This window comes from Herpailurus yagouaroundi, unplaced genomic scaffold, assembly GCF_014898765.1.
Source record: "Herpailurus yagouaroundi ecotype Mexico unplaced genomic scaffold, PumYag 28, whole genome shotgun sequence".
In the NCBI taxonomy this organism is placed as follows: Eukaryota; Metazoa; Chordata; class Mammalia; order Carnivora; family Felidae; genus Herpailurus; species Herpailurus yagouaroundi.
This window is the reverse complement of record NW_024412376.1, coordinates 127,461,213-127,483,620: the sequence shown is the minus strand read 5'-3', so window position 1 is coordinate 127,483,620 and position 22,408 is coordinate 127,461,213. Positions and strand designations below refer to the sequence as shown.

Genomic DNA, 22,408 nt, shown 5'->3' with positions numbered 1-22,408 from the left:
TTTTTTTTTTTTCCACTCTTTGCAGGCAAAGAAGAAAGGAAGGCAAAGTGAGAAGCCTGGAAAGACTTCATTAATAAGAAATTTACATATCATGAGGGGATTAGTATTAAGAGTTCTTATTAAAGAAAAAACATTCTCTCACATAAAGGCATGTTTTATTTTAGCGGTGTCTGGCTGGCTCAGTCAGAGGAGTGTGCGACTCTTGATCTCGGGGTCATGAGTTTGAGCCCCACATGTGGTGTACAGATAAAAAAAGAAAGAAAACTTTAAAGGCATGTTTTCTTTTGATTCAACCTCAAATTTCATATATGTAAAATGTCCTAAAAGTAGCTATTTAGAAACGATTCCTAACGAAAACCCACTAACCAGTTCAATGATCATACCTGAGAACATGGCGAGAGTTAGCTCAGGATAAGCCCTTGCTAACTCCTCGGACAACTGATAATACGAAACAGAATACAGGTGCGGCAGAGGAGACAGCTGGCTAAGTACTCCATCTGTTCTCTGAACTTCCAATTTGTGAGCATAGCGAAACATCTTCGGTTCCAGGATCTGCAGGAATGTAGAGTAAAGATTTCATGAGTCCTTTAAATTTCAGCTATAATCGAAAAATAAAATCTTCTCACAAGAATTATTCCAGCTTAAAAATAATATAGGTATGTATATTGAAAGTATTCCAGATGTTAATTTCTTTTTTTTTCTTTTTTCTTTTTTCAGCATCTATTTATTTTTGAGAGAGAGAGAGAGAGAGAGACAGAGCATGAGTGGGGGAGGGACAGAAAGAGGGGGAGACACAGAATCCGAAGCAAGCTCCAGGCTCTGAGCTGTCAGCACAGAGCCTGACACGAGGCTTGAACCTACAAGCCGTGAGATCATGACCTGAGCTGAAGTCAGATGCTTAACCGACTGAGCCACCCAGGCGCCCCAAGATGTTAATTTCTAATTCCTAGAAATGTTTGCAAAGGATCTGTAATTGTTTACAAGGCTTTATATTCCTTGAGCTTAATGCCAATAGTTTGAGGCAGTAGCAGTCTGAAAATGACGTAAGCAACTTACTATACCATTACTTGAAGAAAATTTACCACTTCCCAGTTCAAAAACAGGATTATATGAAACATGTATAAGTGAAAAAAAATCTTCAAATAGATCTTGGTTACATACAGATCAAATAAGGAATATGATTTAAAAATTCTTTAACATTACACTATATAGAGAGTGATACCACTGAACTTTCTTCCTAATTAATTAAGACATTAGGGTGTAATTCCCGAGATGGTCACAACCACCATCAATACCACTTTAAGCCCTCTGGAAAAATCAGCATCTAATTGAATCTCATTCTTGGTTAAAAGAGAAAAATCTGGGGCGCCTGGGTGGCGCAGTCGGTTAAGCGTCCGACTTCAGCCAGGTCACAATCTCGCGGTCCGGGAGTTCGAGCCCCGCGTCGGGCTCTGGGCTGATGGCTCAGAGCCTGGAGCCTGTTTCCGATTCTGTGTCTCCCTCTCTCTCTGCCCCTTCCCCGTTCATGCTCTGTCTCTCTCTGTCCCAAAAATAAATAAAAACGTTGAAAAAAAAATTTTTTTAAAGAGAAAAATCTCACCCTATTAACAATTAGATATTGTATGATGATGGAATATCCGTGCTTGGGAAGTAACCTTTCTATGTTATTTTTCTTGGTCTAATAAAGAAAAATTATACAAGGTCATCAAAGAAGAGCTAATTACTTTTTACTTCGTTCTCAAAAAATCATTTGGCTCACATTATTCTTATCTGGTAGGTCCTGACCACTCAATTTGTGTAAGTACTTGCACACATATAGGCACATACAGGTGCATGTGTGGGAGTATATATGTGACCCCTTTGTAATACACTTCTGAACAGTCTGTATTATTTGTAGACTTAAGTGACCCATATTATCTTTGTCTTCTATTTGTAATGATAATCAGGAATTGATACCATGTCTCCCCACTGAAAATAAAGCTGAATATTTATAGACTTTCAAGGCAAGAATAGGTAGCAATGCTTCATGAAATCCTCAATAAGAAATATTTTAACTATGGGTGCCTGGCTGGCTCAGCTGGTTAAGCATCGGACTCTTGATCTCAGCTCCAGCCCTGTGTTGGGCTCTGCGTGGACAGTGTGGAGCCTGCTCGAGATTCTCTCTCTCCTTCTCTCTCTGCCCGTCCCCTGCTTGCACTCTTTCTCTCTCAAAAATAAATAAATAAACTTAAAAAATATTTTAACTAATATTTGCTTACATACCTGTAAAAGTTGCATAGCAACCTCATAGATGCTTCGAGAAGAATCAGCTGCTTTAAACAGGATCAGATTCAGGAGCATCACTGTATCACACTGATAATCCCTAGGGACAAATTTTACATGTTAGGTAAATGTTTAGAGGCTTTCACACCGTTAATAAATATGATACACAAAGGGCAGAGCTGCAGACATGCAGCTTTTAAAGCAATGAAGTGACTAGGGGTTTGTTTTTAAGGCAAAAGGTACAACAGATGCACGGTGATCGTTATTCTTATTTTGGTTACATTTCATTAGAGCTCAGGGAAGCAAAACACTGGTTTCTTAGTATTTTTCTTTAAAAAAAAAAAAAAAAAAAAAGCTAAATAAAATATGGAAGCCAGTATCTAGAGTACCTGTTCTGGAATACATTAGCTATGGCTTTAAAGCAGCCAGCTGCCACTCTCTTGGAACCAGTGTAACATCGGTCCACAGCCCAGTACATCAGGTTGCTCTGATCCGGGTTCAGCTCCAGCAGTAATGTAACTGCTTCACAGCCCAACTGATGAACCTAAGGAAAGGTCACAAGATTGCCCGGGAGAAAGAAATTTATATAACTACTTCCCCATATTTTTATTCAAATAACACAGTATATATATTTATTGTATTTAAGCACAAATCTCAGTCTCCTTTTGTTCAACCTCTTCTCATTTTATTTAGCCAAAAGGAAACAAATGACATGGATAAACTATACTTTTTCCACAAGACTCTACGTAGTACAATTCTCTCCTCCAGCAGAGCCCTAAAGGCGGCTGATGAATATGCACAGTGATTCAGTGCTTTCAGAAAAGTGAGTTATTAACCTCTCCAGTTATTTTTATCAAGCTTTATTCTTGTCTCGGATAACCTAATACAAAAATTATTCTGAGGGGGAAAAAAAATGTAAGTTCTATTTTAAATTGTGAAGTCTATGCATGTACAGCAGGAGAATAAAGAATAGGGAAGGCAAGAAAGATTAATTGGGGAGTGGCCAAAAAAAATGAAATTAAGCATAACAAATAACATGTATTTCTTCCATGGAGCTCAACGTATTCTATATTAATATACTTTAGATTTAGAACCCTATTGTGAGATATATGTATACACTATTATATTAACCCTATAATAATTAATATTATTTAAGTAATAAATAAGAATTAGAAAATTCTTAAATTGTTGCATCCTATTTAATTTTATATAATATGCTTTTTGTTTATATTCTAATCTGTCTCCTATTAAAAAAAAAAAGATTGGTTTTCAATGGGTCATACTGTAACTCCAAATAATGCAGTGCCATTGATTATGAAATCTTAAAGGAACTGTCATAATTACCTTTTTGTCCAGAGAGTCCAAAATGTTATCCAACCATTTGTACAAATAGCCATCTGATGAAAGTCCTACATTATCTGCAACAGGGCCACAACATAGTACAGCAGACATAGCCTTCAAACAATAATATTAGAATTACATTTAAAACATTTAAGAGGTTATATGTTGGCTGTTTAATGTGAAGAGGCAGGATATTTTTATTCATGCTTATGTGGCCACAATACCTTTAATTCTTTACAAAGAAAAGCGTAATAGTAATTTTTGAAACTAAGTAATTTATTATGAGTAGTAAGTGAATGGATGATATCAAATTAGGCATGGAGTTTGAACAGTACTGGAAGACAAGAGGGGGGAAAAGACGGAGAAAAAGTACTTAAGGAAACAGAAGCAATTCGCAGTTCTTTAAGAAAATAGTGTTTAAATTTTGGGTGGATTCTGTAACTTCTTTGCGTTGTATTTTATGCATTTAAATAAGCATACAGTATAAATGTTTTCATACAGCAGGCAAATATTTATTCTAATGTTCTCAAGGTACTAAGAAGAAATCTAACCTCTTTACAACACTAGGCAATGAGAGAGAAAAAAATTTACACTCTTCACGTAAGAAAAAAGAAAGCAGATTTCTAAGTAAATACCTTTAGGGCACAGTACTGATGTCTGTTAATTTGCATATTTCTGTCACTGTATCTGTCCAAGGGTGTAAACATGATGCTGAAAGGGCCTGCCCAGTGACTGAACAGCATAAACAGACTGTGACGAAGGCTCTGTTGAGGGAAGATACTTCTTCTCTGGTGCACTGGGAATAAAAAATAGATGGGAAAACAATGATTCCCATTTCCCTTTATTTTAATGTGCATGCCAACTTATTTGGCATTGAATATGCAAGATTATAAAAAAGAAAGCAGAAGTTTTTATCTTAAACTGCCAAAAACCTCCTCCGTGGCAGAAATCATTTCCACATACGCAAGCCACAGGAACAGGGCTGAGACTATGACACCACGCAGCATAGCGTTGTGAGAGATTCAGGACCCGCAAGCACGATTTCAAGGGAGGTACGAGGACCCTGCCTCTCTCCCTGGCTGTTGCTGCTTACACGGTAAGCGGGGCCGAGACATCAACACGAACACAACTCTGGATCTCGGTTCAATGTCAAGTGAAATCTTTGGACGAGATAAGTTGTTTTTAAGCTGTATGTTTTTAGCAGCACAGCTGTCTTTGTCAAAGAATCAAGAATCCTTACATGGAATCTTGATACACAAAACAGACAAAGGAGGGGCTGATCTACTTGAACTCAGGGGTAAGGCCTAGAGTCCAAACCCATTCTGCTGCCTCTTGCTGCTGGCAGCAGAGGAAAAACGACACAGTTTGAAAACAACTGGTTGAGATGATCTCCGCGGATTCTCTCCACATTAAAATTCCATGTACAAATTCTCGGTGTCAATCCTTGTTGAAGAAACCCAATAGTATCTTAATGAACCAATCTGGAAGTTGTAGAAAAATGTTTAGTAATGGACTAAATTCTATCTTTATGTTAATGGGCTTCAGATCAGAAAAGTCAGAGGGAAAGAATGCTCTTTCCCTCTAACTGGCATCATTTCCTCTAAAGTTCCAAATGGGGCTCCCGCACTTGAAATTAAGGTACCTAAGAAATGCTTACTGGACCCTCTTATAAAATACAGCCCATGCTCTTACTTTAAAAGCCAAGTGTTTGCATGTATTTTTAAAGCTAACAAAATTATTCTTTTTCAGAAAGAAAAAGAAAAAAATTGTATTTACATTTATACCAAAGGCTACAGTCACATTTTTATGTCTTACACTTGTACAGAATTTATGGCTTTTTAAAACGTAATTGCATAAATTAATATTTCTAGTGCCTAAACCACTATCTGCCATTTGGTAGGTACTCAACAATAGGTACAATGACCTTAAAGGAACCAATCAATAACTGTATCTTTGGTATATTTTGTAACTGCAGCCTGCACCCTTCTTCCATTACTCAAAAGTATCTTGTTAATTCTATTCTCATTACTATTTCTTTTTGCTTACTACACCCAGAACAAGTCTGTCTAAAGAAGCTTAGCCGAGGGGCACCTGAGTGGCTCAGTCAGTTAAGTGTCCGACTTTGGCCCCGGTCATGATTTCATGGCTCATGAGTTTGAGGCCTACTTCAGGCTCTATGCTGACAGCTCAAAGCCTGGAGCCTACTTCGGATTCTGTGTCTCCTTCTGTCTCTGCCCCTCCCTGGCACGCACTCTGTCTCTCTCTCCTTCAAAAATAAATAAACATTAAAAAAATTTTTTTAAAATAAAAGAATAGAATTTTTAAAAATAAAAATAATAGAAGAATATTCTATTGACTTCTTAAATTTTTTGTGTCTTGATTATCATTAAAAATCTAGGTGGGGTTGTTTTTTGATTTCTACTCACACCACTAATTGAAAGCTAAAACAAACGCTTGCCATCCATGTTATGCTGACATATTTTCCACTATATTTTAGCTGCTTTAGCACCTGAGACTGCAAACCCTCATGGGAAGAAAATACATGATGGTCGCTTAATGATTCAATAATGTTTTAAGCAACTGAAAATAGGGGCGCCTGGGTGGCTCAGTCAGTTAAGCATCCGACTTCGGCCCAGGTCATGATCTCACAGTTCGTGAGTTCGAACCCCTTATCGGGCTCTGTGCTGACAGCTTAGAGCCTGGAACCTGCTTCAAATTCTGTGTGTCCCTCTCTCTCTGCTCCTCCCCCACTCATGCTCTGTCTCTCTCTCCTCCAAAAATAAATAAAAACATTAAAAAAAAAAAAAAAAAAAAAGAAACTGAAAATAATTACCTGGAACATTCTGAATGATATTCGCCACTAAGGCACTAAAATGGCATCGTATATCCTTCAGTGTGTCAGAGTCTTTCTCATTTTCTGCTTCCAGGAGTTGTCGAGTTAAATCTACATATTCCAATAAAGTGTTGTTGAGAAAATGTGTTTCATTATCAAGGCCACCACTTGCACTGAAAATATTGGAAAAAAAAAAAAGAAAATGTGATTTTAAATTATAATTTCAATCAAAATAAATTCCTAGTTATCAAACCAGAATAATACACAGTAGACCCTTAAACAATGGGGGGGCTTGGGGTACCCACTCACACCACTCCAGTCAAAAATCTGTATATAACTTTTAACTCCACAAAACTTAGCAATTAATAGCCTATTGTTGGCTGGAAACCTTGCCGATAACATAAACTGTTGATTAACATATATATTGCATGTCATACATATTATGTACTATATTCTTGCAATAAAGACAGAGAAAATGAAATCATAAGAGAAAACACATTTATATTACTGTACTGTTAAAATTCACATACAAGTGGGCCTGTGCAGCTCGAATCTATGTTCAAGGATCAACTGTGTATTAAACTTGGCATGGTCATGATAGTGTGCAACTTAATATACAGAAATTAAATGAACATGATTTTGGCTTACAAATATGAGATAGATTGTGCTTTTTTAAAGTTTATTTTAGGAGACAGAGCATGTGAGTAGGGGAGGGGCAGAGACAGAGGGACAGAGAGAATCCCAAGCAGGGTCTGCACTGTTAGCACAGAGCCCAATGCAGGGCTCGATCCTATGACTCTGAAATCATGACCTCAGTTGAAATCAAGAGTTGGACACTTGACTGACTGAGCCACCCAGGTGCTCCTAGATGATGCTTCTTCCTCTTCTTTTTTTTTAATGTTTATTTTTGAGAGAGAGAGAGAGAGAGACAGAGCGTGAATGGGGGAGGGGCAGAGACAGAGGGAGACACAGAATCCAAAGCAGGCTCCAGGCTCTGAGATGTCAGTACAGAGCCTGATGCGGGGCTCAACCCCACGAGCCATGAGATCATGACCCAAACTAAAGTCAGATGCTCAACCTACTGAGCCACCCAAGTGCCCCTAGATGGTGCTTCTTAATCAAGAAACTACTGCAATTTATATTATTCAATTCCATATCTGCTTTTAATTGACTATTCTGAGTGCTGAATGTTATTCCTTCTCTGGCAAAATGCATAGTTTTTCAAAATAAGGAAATAAGGAGGCATACGGGATAGGAAGGATCGGTTCAGAAGGGTAGAAAGAAGAAAGACTAGCTGTATATATTCTCCTAGTTGCCACGCATATTCATATCATGCCTTTAGCATAATCAATCAAATATCCATTAGGTATTTATTCTCTGCAAGATTCTAAAACAGGTAGTACTAGGGACACAAAACTTTAAGAGAATTCAAGTACGAGTGGTGGTTTTCAAGTCTTCTTATACCCGTGGAATTGTCTCAAAAATCTGCAGTAATTTTTTCCCTGAGGCAAGGGCTCTCTGCCTGGAAACCAAAGACCAGAAAGGCTCCTTTGGTTAGTCAGAAGTCTTGAGTTCCAGTCTTGTTCCATTGTTTATAAAGGATTTGACCAGTAGCTACCTCAGAGCATTTTAGTAAGACTATAAATGAGTTACTATGGAAGAAAGAGAAAATGAAATCATAAGACAAAATGAATCATAATCTTATTAGTAAACCATAAGTGCTATATAAATGATGATGTTACAGTACATTCATTTTGATCAGTTTTCCTTGCTATATTTGAAAAGTACTTCTAAAACACAAGATTTTAAAAGTAAAACTAATTTTTAATAGTTGTGAAGAGCTTCTTGTAAACATCGTAGGAGTGGCCTGGTTGGCTCAGTTGGTTAAGCATCCGACTTCAGCTCAGGTCATGATCTCACAATTCGTGAGTTCAAGTGCTGACAGCTCAGAGCCTGGAGCCTGCTTCAGTTTTGTCTCCTCTCTCCCTGCCCCTTGCCCACTTGCATGTGCTCTCTCAAAAGAATAAACATCCTAAAGCCATGAAAACAAGAGTAAGGAATCACCATGGTATTACAGCATCTTAAAAATATCAGTGTACAATAAAAATATGTTCAATGAATTCATAATGAAATGTGTCCCCTCCCTTTTTTTGAGAGAGAAAAGGTGCAAGTGAGAGAGGGGCTGAGAGAGGGTGTGTGTGTGGGGGGAGGGGGGAGGGAGGGAGGGAGGGAGAGAGAGAAAGAGAGAGAGAGAGAGAGAGAGAGAGAGAGAGAGAGAGAAGCAGGGCTCACCCAAGCAGGGCTCATGTTCACCCCAAATGGAGCTCGAGCTCACCCGACCCGGAGCTCGAACTCAAGAACCATGAGATCATGACCTGAGTTGAAGTCAGATGCTTAATGACTGACTGAGCCACCCAGGCACCTTTCTTTTCTTTTCTTTTCCTTTTTTTTTTTTTTTTTTGAAATGTTTCCCTTTATTCCTTAAATGAGTGTTTTTAATTTCTGAGTCATGATTTATTATTGGATGGGAAACCAATTTAATAGAATGCAACCTGACCCAGGATAAAACATTCATTCATTTAACAAATATTCATTGAGTACTTCCTATGCATGAGGCACACAGGATCAGCTTGAGGAACAAAACAAAGATCCCTGCCTTCTTGGCATTCGGAATTCATCTTTTTTGCCTTAATCAAGGAAATAAAAAGTCCATAATAGCAACAGCCTTATAGGATTACCTTCTCTTAAAAAAAAATCAAACAAAACCAAAACCATAACTGTGTTCAAAACCATTACTGCCCAATGGTGAGTACAGCTTTTGCAGTTAAATTTTAAATACACCAACATCCTGCAGTTCCCCAAAATAGTACCATTCAAAGATTCTCCATTCACTAACGTTACATTAAAAGCAACAACCAAAAAAAGATCCAGGTATGTATTAGGTTGTTGATTTTTTGCATGAAGCCCAGCATGTTTTGAATTCTCTTTTCCTGACTTCCACTGTTTTATTTTTGTGTAGGACAAAAAAAAGGAATGATGTTTCTTTTTCTTTCTTCTCATTTGCTTTTCATTTACTATAAAAGAAAAGGTAATCAGTGGTTTAAATTCTCTTTAATTAAAGCTCTATTTTTGAAAGCACTTGTCAAAAAAGCACTTGATGCGAACTATGAAAGGGAGGAGGTACTCAGAAATAAGCAGGACAATGCCAGAGTAACAACACTGCACTATTATTAACATTCTTTTTTCCTCAGGATCTCTTTTCAGTTACCTTTTTTTGAAGACGATCAGATCTCTCTTTTTTTCCCTCCTTCAATAAACAGTCAGGTAACACCATTATCTTTCCTAAGGAAATAGGTAGTTCTCAACCCAAAGCTGATGGAATTTTCCTCGAGGGGCTGGTCTTAGTGCCAAAATGCCTTTATTCTAACAATGTCTTCATGGGGAAGGGTGGAAAGTTATGAATTATGATTTATGTTCATGGATTTTGTGATTTTCCCCAATAGGATAGACTAATAGATGACTGGGATAAATTTGTAAATTTTATAGTGTTTAGCCTATATATATATATATATATATATATATATATATGTATAGATAGATGTATATATATATGATTTTACAGTCTACAAGACATACATCTTTATTTTTATTTACTTATTTATTTTTAACATTTATTTATTTTTGAGGCAGGGAGAGACAGAGCATGAACAGGGGAGGGTCAGAGAGAGGGAGACACAGAATCGGAAACAGGCTCCAGGCTCCGAGCCATCAGCCCAGAGCCTGACGCGGGGCTCGAACGCACGGACCGCGAGATCGTGACCTGAGCGGAAGTCGGCCGCCCAACCGACTGAGCCACCCAGGCGCCCAAGAAATACATCTTTAAAATGAGGTAAGATAAAGTTAACTTAGTCACAAAACAAGGCTACTGTCCTCTTGCCTGAGTTACTAGATTCCTACAAATATCAAAATCCTAGGAATGTCATACCCAATTTTTTCCCGAAGCAATCTAGTACTAGTGGTAGATTTTTTTTCAACATGTTTTTTAGCCGCTGGCTGATACTAGATGGACTGGCAAATAATGCTCACAGCGTTGAAGGTTTTTATTGTTGCAAGCATGCTTTGTTTTTATGTATTTCATAAGAGACAATATTATGTTCCCTAATCAAAGTTTTACAAATCAAAATCCAACACTGACCTGTGACTAATGACACCCGCATCTGCCAGCAGTTCAAATATTCGTACCAGTTGTACTCGCAAAATATCTCGACGCCTGCGACGCTTCATATTCTGTTCCAGAGATAGAAAGATACTAAGTAAAAGTCCTTCCGGGAAGTCGATAGCAAACTTAGGGTTTTAGGGCTCATTGCGATTATTTTGTTTGTGTAATGTCGACTTTGAGCAGTCTAGTGGCCACTGAATCAGAGAGACATGTGCAGACAGTTTGATTAATGAGCCAAATAAAATCACATGACAGTTTGTGCGGCCATACCCCTTGTGGGGGGAGAAAATAAAATCCTATAGTTACCTCACAGTTATAGTTACTTTTAGGTTATTTGTTAATCTGACAACTTCAGAAGAACTGAAGCGGTGAGTCAACTGTTCTCACTGAAAGCAAAAGAATCCCTAAGATGTCCCCCTGAATATAACAGAAGGGCGGGGAAAATAAAAAAACACAAAGGAGAATGAAGAAACCCCACAGATTTTGCTTGTGCCAAACTTTTCCACTCACGAATTAATTTTGACACAAAAACGAAATACAAAAGAAAAAATTTATCTGATTATGGTATGAATAAATTTATCTTATTAGAGCCAAAGGACAAATGGCTAGCTTATAATTGCTATAATATCTCCACTGGATTCTGCTTCCAGTGGGAACTCATGTAGTAGGAAGAGACAGATTTGCTGCATCATTTTCTTCTATTGCTCATTATGTCATCATGATGTAATTTTCACAGTACAGAGCAACTAGAAACCTACAAAATCCAGATTCCTGCCTTGCATAAGCAGGCCAATTTGCTGATAACCAGTTCATTACAACTACTAGTTCGTTTAGCTCTTTATAAAGTTTACAGCAATTCAGACTGAACAGGATGGTTTCTAAACAGCTTTTGAGGATTTCTGCAACGTTTTAACTGACTTGTTTTCATCTCATCCCTGTAGAAAGACTGAGTCTACAGCACTCAAAATAAATCTTACATTCAAGGCACATCATTGTACCTATCTATTCACTTGCTATGAGGACTTCTCTCCCCTGAAATTCTGAAGTATAAATATTGCTACTTAATTTTGCTTCCATTTCCATTTTCCTCTGGTAATCCTTTAACTCTCATGCTATACTGTAATCAACATGATCATTCTGAAGCAAAAGTCTAATCAATTACTAAATGGGGATACTATCACTACTCCACCAGGCTAAATTAAAGAAAGGAAATAAAGAAGTACAGATGCTGTCTTACAGTTTCTAAAGAGTAGTTATTATCCCCATCTCCCTCTCCTGTTTTAATTCCTTGGTGACATAAAGAGCAGTGATTCTCAGTCATCTACACCAGGCTCATCTACAGTGGTTTTTAGAAGATTTCTGGGCTCCATTCCAGGGATTCTCATTCAACAGGCCCAGGAATCTATAATTTTTAGGAAGCTCTCCAGGCAATTCTCGGATGCCTATGCCATACGGTAACCACTGGACTACTAAATAAAGCAGAGACCAGGAGTCTGTCATGAGATAACACCTACCTTGCTTTGCAGCATAACCAATCACTTTCTCCATAATATAATCACGCAAAAGAATCTGCAGTGTTCAAATTCTTTCATAAGGTTTGCAAATGCTATTTCTCTGCCTACAATGTCTTCCCCTTGCTTATCCACCAAGGAATGTGCTTCAAACTTCAGCTCAAATATTGGTGCTTCCTACCTACTTTTCCTTCACAGGCAGAGCCAGAGGCTTTTCCTCTACAGTCTGTACAACCTCTTACCTATGACTTCGTTTGAGTGAATAACACATTGTTATAGTTATGGTTTGCATATCTGCCTGTCCCACTGGACCTACGGTTTCTAAAAGTTGCTCAGGACAGAACACAAACCTATAGATTTGGGAATGTAAACCTGGGGTTGGCAAAATATGGACCTCACAGGCCAAATCTGGCCCACTTCTGCCTAAATAAAATTTTATTGCAATCTAGTTGCGTCCCTTTGTTTAGTAGTCTATGCAGCAAAACTGAGCAGTTGCAAGAGAGACAGTAGGACCTGCAAAGGTGAAAATATTTACTATCTGGCCATTTACAGGAAGTTTGCTGACCCATCTAGATCCTGACTGCCCTCACTCTAGTTATAGCAATTTAATATCTTTTATGTAATGAGTTTCTGCATAAAGATCTCCCGGGGGGGGGGGGGGCGGAAGAGTTTTGTATATTAAAAAAGTGTTTAGAACTACTTTAGACAATCTTTTATGTAATTACTTCTCAATTTCTAACTTTTGACAAAATTCTATGTCTAATTTTGACATAGAATATAGAAGACAAGTACTTGATGAATATTTAATGGTAGAAAAATACACACTTACCTCTGGCCTTCTTTCGAGTGCTTCTTTAATTATGGGATGCAATTCCTCTATTAGTTCCCTAGAAGGGAAGTGATATATTTTTAAATTAATAGCTGAATGGGTATAATCTGTTGTGCAAATATGTAAACACTAATATAATGATGTGAAATGCAAGTGTTAACCCTAATTCTACTGTTTTAATCTTTTTTTAATGTTTATTTATTTTTGACAGTGAGAGAGAGACACACACAGAGCACAAGCAGGGGAGGGGCAGGGAGAGATGGAGACAGAATCTGAAACAGGCTCCAGGCTCCAAGCTGTCAGCACAGAGCCCGACGTGGGGCTCGAACTCGTGAACCACGAGATCATGACCTGAGCCAAAGTCGGACGCTTAACCAACTGAGCCACCCAGGTGCCCCCTAATTCTACTGTTTCCAACACAATCCTTATTGTTTTGTTTTGGTTACAAAAGAACATATGCACACTGTATTTGGAAAGCAAAAAAAATGGGATTAGGCCACTTACTCTAATTCACAGAGGTAAGTACCATTAAGACTGTTGTTCCATCATTTTGAGCCCACACACATTTTATATAGTTGAAACCCTATAATACACGGGATGGTATCCTTTTTCCCATTAATAGCATAATGACTTTAAAAATTTTTTTTTTCAACGTTTTTTATTTATTTTTGGGACAGTGAGAAACAGAGCATGAATGGGGGAGGGGCAGAGAGAGAGGGAGACACAGCATTGGAAACAGGCTCCAGGCTCCGAGCCATCAGCCCAGAGCCTGACGCGGGGCTCGAACTCACGGAACGCGAGATCGTGACCTGGCTGAAGTCGGAGGCTTAACCAACTGCGCCACCCAGGCGCCCCAGCATAATGACTTTTAAATGCCATTAATTTATTCACAATAATCTTTTATAGAGTAGGATACCACAATTTTCCTAACCACTTTCATTTCTCACTGATTCATTAAATTTTATGTAATTTTTTAAAGCTTTTTAAATTATTACTATTATTTTTAAATATTTATTTACTTTTGAGAGAGACAGAGCTTGAGCAGGGGAAAGGCAGAGAGACAGACAGACAGGCAGACAGACATAGAATCTGAAACAGGCTCCATGCTCTGAGCTGTCAGCACAGAGCCCAATGTGGGGCTCACACCCATGAACTCTGAGATCATGACCTCAGCTAAAGTTGGATGCTTAACTGACTGAGCCACCCAGGTGTCCCTAAATTTTTTTTTTTTTTTTTTTTTTTTTTGAGAGAGAGACAGAGACAGAGACAGAGACAGAGAATCCCAAGCAGGCTCTTTGGTGTTAATGCAGAGCCTGATGAGGGGCTTGAACTCACCAACTGTGACACCATGACTTGAGCCCACGTCGGACATTTAACTGACTAAGCCACCCAGGCACTCCTGAAGATTTTAAGTAATCTCTACACCTAACGTGGAGCTTGAACTTACAACCATAAGATCAAGAGTCACATGCTCTACTGACTGAGCTGGCCAGGTGCCCCAATTTTATCTATTTTTTGTTGTTATAAATACTACCTCAGTGAATATCTTTGCCTTCATTTCTGATTATCTCCTTAGGATTAATTCTTATAAATAGCATTAATGAGTCAAAGGGTATGAACTTCATGAAAATGATAACTTTATCTTTGCTTACATTATGGCTTTGAATTGTAAATGTGATCATTGTGGATAACTGGAAAAATAAAAAGGGATAATAAGAAAACACAATGCATCCACAATTTCATCATCTATGGAAACTACTGCAGATATTTACAGTTTTTGCCTGAGGACTGTTTCTCTTTATGAGAATTTGTTTTTTAAGAATCTGAGATCATCTTTGGATCCTATTTTTTCCATTAGCACAATAATGTATTTACTTATCACAAAATAATTTTCCAAGACTTCATTTATGATGAACACCACCCCACAAATACAGACACATAATAATTAGCTAACCTAGTCTCTGCTGTATGTGTTATCTCAGAGATGAAACATCAAACATCACCTGAGATCAATGGAGGACAATCTCAAAAGAATGACTACAAGGCCCAGCAGGCAAGGCAAGGACCAAGCAGAATCTCAGGCAAAAATGAAGGATTTTTTTCATTAGTATAAAAAATATCAAGGATGACATAAAATATGCATGTAAATATTTCTTTTAAAAAATAACCTAATTCTCGGGGTGCCTGGGTGGCTCAGCTAGTTGAGAGTATGACTTTGGTTCAGGTCATAATCTCGTGGTTCGTGGGTTCGAGCCCTGCATTGGGCTCTGTGCTGACAGCTCGGAGCCTGGAGCCTGCTTTGGATTCTGTCTCCCTCGCTCTCTGCCCCTTCCTCCCTCCCTCTCACTCTCTCTCTTTCTCTCTCTGAAAAATAAATAAACATTAAAATAAATAAATAAATAAATAACCTAATTCTCTTGAGTAAGAACAGGAAAAATGATAGTTTTAGCCAATAGACCAAAACTGTAAAATAATCACATCACTGTGTAAATAGGTAGAAAAGTATTAAAAATTTACATGGCATTTTATCATTTTTAGAACCTATTTATACAGAATAGATATGTGATTTTCACAGTCATTCTGTGAAGAATATTGGGTAATTCTTATCTGTTCAGTCAAAATGAAGAAACAAAGGATCAGAGAAATTACAGGACTCATTAAATGTTACATGGCTAGTTACCTGGTAAATGTCAGGACTGACATGAACTGTCCGGATAGTAAGTACTCTATCACACCTTCTCTCCAACAGTACATTAGCTGGTTTAGTGCATACAGAACAGATACGAAGATAATTACCTAAAAGCTCCTGGGTTGGTCCTGCCAAGACCTAGAACAAGGGATTCTGTGATCTCTATGCTCTCAGAGCGCATCATTGGAACTATGTGCTTAAACAAGGATGAAGGGGATGGGATGCCGATAATCTGAAAAAAAAATAGGTATTTATAGCAGCCGTTAATGACAGTACGTCCAATTAAATAATTTGGCACTTCATCCACATTTCATCAACATTTCATCAAGGGCCATGGAAAGATGGAATTTTTCTGTGAATGGGGCTTCAAAATTCACCTGTGGTGCACATAATCTAAAAACATTAAATGACTTGTCCAATGTTTCGCTGCAAGTTCATTAAAAGAATTTGGGCTCTGTGGGTCTCCTAATTTCTTACAGACACTTACCATCAGATAATAGGCTGATTCCCTCCATCTGATAGTCTATGTCTTTTGATCCATAAAAACCAATTAGAAAAAAATTCCTTCTACAAGAGTCACTGGTGTTAAAGAAAGACTCTCAGGTCTTAGGTTTTCTAAATTTTCTCCGACCACCTTGCAACATTTTGTGTCACAGCATGAAGGCTATACAACTGTTATTACCAAGTATCATTGGTACCACTACATAATTTAGGGAAATTTGACGAAGGTATTTATTTAAACGATTTATTTTGGATACTGAGAAGTGTGAAACCTATAGAAAATAAATAAGGAAAAGTGGGGATGAAAATTCCTTTAAAAAATTCACTACGATGAATTCAGTGAGCATGACCCTCCATCAGTACAACAGTGTTCGTGTGTATACATATGAAATTGATCCCAGTAAGGAATCGATAGTCATGCGATTTCTTACACTATTCTCATCGTTAGTACAAGCAACACACTTTTCAACCAAATGCCTTTATGGTCCTGGAAAAGACACTTGAAAACCATTATCTGATGGTGCCATTCAAATTCAGTGGCAGGTTGGGAAGCCTTACTTTGGAATCAATGCTATAGCCACTATCAGGGGTAGACGCCAGCGTCTCGGGAGGAGAACACCTCACAGAACCTGCAGATGTTGAAGAGGTCGTGGATGTCGCCGCGCTGCAGCAAAGGAGCAGATAGTTTCTCCACAGGCCGACGTAGGAGTCACTGCTTGTGGTAGTGTTCACTTTCTTAGCATTGATGGGGCTGCTAAGGGGGAAGACAGCAAGAGAAGCAGGTGAATGCAAACAATACGACATTTTTTGAAGTTTTCTTTAACTAAAGCTAAATGCTATCAATTTAGGAGAGATGGTTAACATACGGTTTTATTACCACCGCTGCTAAAGCCCTGTGGAATGGTGGTAAGATATAAATGAATAACATATTTGACTGAAAACTAAAACATAGCATCATTTTATTATTTTTTTTTATATATATTTTTTTAAATTTTTTTTTCAACGTTTATTTATTTTTGGGAGAGAGAGAGACAGAGCATGAACGGGGAGGGGCAGAGAGAGAGGGAGACACAGAATCGGAAACAGGCTCCAGGCTCTGAGCCATCAGCCCAGAGCCCGACGCGGGGCTCAAACTCACGGACCGTGAGATCGTGACCTGGCTGAAGTTGGACACTTAACCGACTGCGCCACCCAGGCGCCCCAAACATAGCATCATTTTAACATCATCTATTATTCTTGTGACCAAAGTTGTTATTTCAACAGGCCACATTTTATAACTTCTTATACATGCTCGATGTGAAAAAAAAAAAAACAACACATGAACACAAAATGAAAATCCCCTTTATCCCACATCCAAGTAAGCACAGTATATTCTTTTACAAATCTTCAATTCATATACAAACATGTTGAATATATCTCCTTTAACTCACAAAAACTGAACAATACTGGCTTTTTTTGTATGTACTTAACGTGTTTTAAACATCTTCCACTAAAAGACTATACTTCTGGGACATCATTTTTTTTAATTTTTTTTTTTTTTATTTTACATCTATTTAGTTTTGATACAGACAGAGCACAAGTGGGGGAGAGGCAGAGAGAGAAGGAGACACAGAATCCAAAGCAGGCTCCAGGCTCTAAGCTGTCAGCACAGAGCCCAACGCGGGGCTCGAACTCACAAACCGCGGGATCATGACCTGAGCCGACGTCGAACACTCAACCGACTGAGCCACCCAGGTGCCCCAGTGCGACATCATTTTTGATGACTGTATGCTATATTACTATAGAGATCAGGTTTTATTGTCTAAATTTTCATTATTGGGCATTTTAACTAATAGAAATTTTCCCCTATAATACACAACACTATACATTTGAATATATGCTTAATTATAATAAAATTTTAATTATTTTCTTGGGTAAATTCCTAAAAATGGAACTGCAGTGTCAAAAGAGTATCCACATTTTTAAGGATTCTGTGAAATTTGTCTTGAAACAATAGACCAATAAAATATGTTGGAACAATTCCATAAATCTTCCCAAACACCAAATTCTATTGGGATTAAGGAATGAGAGGAAAACAAAACAGAAAAATACTAACACAGAGTCCTTAGCTTCAGTACATTTATATATTAAGATAAACAAAGCAAACATATCACTTCATTAATTCATCAACAGTGTTTTACTGTTTTAGAAAATATTGTGGCAGCAGTAAAAACAAAATAGAACAACCCTGTTAAAAATCACTACCAGCAGGTCCCTTGGATGGCTCAGTTGGTTGAGTGACCAAGTCTTTATCTTGGCTCAGGATCTCACCATTCATGAGTTCGAGCCTTGCATCAGGTTCTGTGCTGACAGCACGGAGCCTGCTTGGGACTCTCTCTCTCCCTTTCTTTCTGCCCCTCCCTGGCTCTCTCTCTCTCTCTCTCTCTCTCTCTCTCTCTCTCTGTCTCAAAAATAAGTAAAAATAAACTTAAAAAAAATCACTACCATCATGAGTACTGCGGAAGATATACAATACAGAAATGAATAAAACAACGTCAGATAGTGCCAACTGTGATGAAGAATGACAGAGGAGATAGAGAATGGTAGTAGGAGAGGAGCTTCTAATTTAAAACATGGTAATTAGGGGAGACTAAGATAAGGTCATTAATGTTATGCAAGGTGGCAAGTGTCAATTTCCACTAAATAACTAATACTTGCTACATGATACCTGAGAATCTACATAGATATATAATAAGCATGGATACACATATAGAAAAACCAAAAATATCTATATTCAAATCCAAAAGAAGGAATGACTACTCTAGGTTGGGAGATGTAAGAGTAGGCTTTAAAAATAAGGTGGAATTTGAGATACAGCAGATGTCGACATACAGAAGACAGAGAAGACAAAAGGCATTCTAGGTTCATGTGAACTAAAACTCAAGATAGTGGAAACTGTAGTCACATGCGGTGAACTTGGAGAAGTTTGTGTGGTTCTAACCTAAGAACACATGGACAGCAATGACAGAAAGTAAGGGGAAAGTACAGACTAGAGCCAGGTTTGGAGAGCCTTTAATGACCCTAAGGTGTTAGGTTCGTCCAGGGGTTGGGTTTATACGGGCAACTTATATGATGAGAGGCCTCATTCCATGTGATCTGATAAAACGTACTGGATAAAGTGAAATCGGGAACTCAAATTCAGGTTCAAAAATACTATACTTAAGAGCAAGAAGAAATTTACTGCAGTTTATGATGACCTTGTTTAACACCCTATCACATCATCAGTTATTCCAAATCTTTGCCATTATCCCCAATGCCATCATCACTAATCCCTGTCAGCAGATGACTTCCTTATAATGTCATCAGGAAAAGTAAGGTCACTGTGCTTGGTGTCTCTTCACTTTGCACCCTTCCTCTATACGCTCATCTGTATCCAGATCCACACTCCTCTCCAGATCCTCTGCTCCTTAATTCTTCAGTACAGATTCATCAGACACATACTAATGCACCAAGCACTGTGCTATTAAGTGAACCAACAATTTGGTGAGACTGAATTACATGAAAAGGATGGAGGGATTATGAGACTACATCCTTTACATCTTTTGTTTCCCCCCCCCCCCCCTTATACATCAGTCCATTATGGCAGGTTATTTACTTGTGGAATTTCCAACTTGTACAACTTTTCAAATACGTACTTATAAAAACTGACAGTCTACACATTCTAAAATTTACACTAGGAAAACAACTTACTTTATATCAACCTGTGGGGACAATAACTGAAGTCTTGTGTATGCAAACATCCAAGCATAGCTCACAGCTGTACAGCAGTGTTTGGGAAGGTTTTCTTGCTTTAAAAAACTGGAGAGACTTATAATCCATGGGTCTTGGCCTTGGGTCACATGTGCAAATACCCATATGTGTGATGGGCTGATCACATCAAACTGGTGGCTGATAGGAGAAGAGTTCCATTCTGCTAATGTCTGTAAATCTATCGAGCTAGGGCAATACAGCAAAGTAGTCTGCGTAGAGAAAACAGCAAAGGATTATCGCACATTTCTGTAAGTTTCAGAGTTTTGCCATATGGATTGCATTAAACTCTAAGTGGCCTCTTGGTAGTTTCTAGAACAGAGGTAATAATGAGGTCCAAGAAAGGTTTAAGGGAGTAGTGAATTCCTGAAATTGCATATAAAGTTTTTTTGTGTGTACGTGTGTACATGGGTTTTTCTGGAGAAAGATTCCAGAGGTTTTATTAGTCTCAAAAGGATCTATGAACCAAAAAGGTGAAGAACCACAACTTACATAATTCATATATGAATAATCAACTTTCATGGGCATACGAAAACTAAGAGGGAACTGAAAAATGGACCATTAACTTTATGCTGACATGCCCTATATATGCACAGGCAGAAGAGACAGGAAAACAGACTCCTCTCCAGAGGTACATATTCTTAAATATTTGTTCAATGATAATTCCAAGCTATTATACTGAAGAGATAAAGATTTACCTTCAGAGCAACTTATGTGTCATTCAAACAACAACAAAGACACAACAAAGTCTTAAACTGAACAGAGGTCCAATTCACTCTATCATTCAACAGATATTTACAAAAATACCCATTATAAGCCAGGCATGGCTTTAGGCATGAGAAGAGTCATTCATTATTCTTTTTGTTGGCATAAATCGTAGTTAATAATCTAAAGCAGAATTCTTTAAACTGAAAAGATTTATAATTGATCTCTTAGGTTTACAAAATTGTATTACTATCTCCCTTGGTTATACATTAAGTTGTGAATTATAAGAGCTAAGTGTTACACTCAAAGCCCAGAAACCTTGTCCATGTGTTCCAAACAGGAACAAAAAAGAAACTTCAAGTAGTAAAGTTTGATGGTTATTTTTATGTCCATCTTGAAATCTTAACGTAAGACCTTTGTAAAAAAAAAAAAAAAAAAAAAAAAAAAAAAATCAAGTCCAGCTAAGAAAGTTTAGTTGCATTTGCTAACAAAGTGTTTTTCTCCATCTTAATGAGTCAAATTAATTATAACTTGGGCATAAAATACTCTTCAATGCATTATATTTGTAAAGGAAATTCACGTATGCATGTATGTATGTCTAAAGTTCCAAGGCAAGACTGAATAGCATGAAATCATGACAGTTACCTGATCAGCTCCAGTGAGGTGTATGAAGCTCTCAAGAATGGATGGGCTTAGCCTGTCCATCACATCTATGGCTAATTCATCATCACCCTATAAAAAAGTGAGCACATGTCTAAAAATATTTAGGAATGATTAAGAAAAGCCAAACCTAAGAAAACATAAAAAAACTGCACATCAGCACTATTTGTTACAAATGGAATTGAAGGCAGCTGAGTTAGTTTAGACCAGGTCAAAAAGCCTTTGTTACTTTGTTATAAGTTAAGTTATGCCTGCATGGCAGCAACAGAATGAACAAAAGAATAGTTTTTATGTACTTTCATTAGATAATTAAATGATATACCTAAATCTTACCTTAGGTATTTCCAAAAGTGCAAACAAAGCCCGTATTTCTCTAAGGACACTGACAGCTAATCTCCTAGTCGCAGGTCGACTGCTACAGAGAATGACAAGTGCAAACCCTTCGACCACATGGAATACGTTGGAATACGGGCTCCTTTCCAGAGGAGGGGGATGAGAAGCTCCATTAGCCACACCATGCTTGAAAAATAAAAAGAAGTTAAAAATCAAACAAAAGAGTATGTGTAGACATTCCAGTATAACCATTAATTAAAGAATAAACCAAATTATATACATTATAGCTATAGATCTGCCTCAGCTCAAGTAACTTAAATAATATTTAATTCACAAAAAATGTAACACCGCAGGGGCACCTGGGTGGCTCAGTCGGTTGAGCTTTCGACTTCAGCTCAGGTGATGATCTCGTGGTTTGGTTCATGAGCTTGGGCCCCACACTGGGCTCGCTGCTGTTGGTGCAGAGCCCGCTTTGGATCCTCTGTTACCCTCTCTCTGACCCTCCCCTGCTCATCCTCTCTCTTTCTCTCTCAAAAATAAATATTAAAAAAAAAAAAATGTAACAGTGTACACAGAGATAAAAAGCTTTTTAACTGGCAGTCTAAATATGAATTGTGTATGGAGCTTCTGGCATTCTCTGGTTACTTTGTAAACTTGGAGCTGACACTGTTAATCACTCTTGGCCTAACACTTCTATGTGGACAATGAAGGGACTGAATTGGGACAATTTGAACTCGAA

The 22,408-nt window shown here is 37.9% G+C and overlaps 1 protein-coding gene across 11 annotated transcripts in view; it reads right to left on the bottom strand.

Moving 5' to 3' along the window:
• The window catches only part of FRYL (FRY like transcription coactivator), a 274,545-nt gene that overhangs the window by 73,750 nt on the left and 178,387 nt on the right, over positions 1-22,408 (bottom strand). For all 11 annotated transcript variants that reach the window (XM_040484078.1, XM_040484071.1, XM_040484087.1 and 8 more), the window contains 13 exons: positions 21,670-21,855; positions 21,322-21,408; positions 19,915-20,183; positions 16,744-16,939; positions 15,792-15,916; positions 12,996-13,053; positions 10,632-10,723; positions 6,437-6,609; positions 4,239-4,399; positions 3,607-3,717; positions 2,652-2,806; positions 2,263-2,362; positions 384-552 (listed from right to left, as the gene is read on the bottom strand). In XM_040484078.1, coding sequence (XP_040340012.1) covers positions 384-552; positions 2,263-2,362; positions 2,652-2,806; positions 3,607-3,717; positions 4,239-4,399; positions 6,437-6,609; positions 10,632-10,723; positions 12,996-13,053; positions 15,792-15,916; positions 16,744-16,939; positions 19,915-20,183; positions 21,322-21,408; positions 21,670-21,855 — 1,882 coding nt within the window. The remainder of the gene's footprint in view (positions 1-383; positions 553-2,262; positions 2,363-2,651; positions 2,807-3,606; positions 3,718-4,238; positions 4,400-6,436; positions 6,610-10,631; positions 10,724-12,995; positions 13,054-15,791; positions 15,917-16,743; positions 16,940-19,914; positions 20,184-21,321; positions 21,409-21,669; positions 21,856-22,408) is intronic.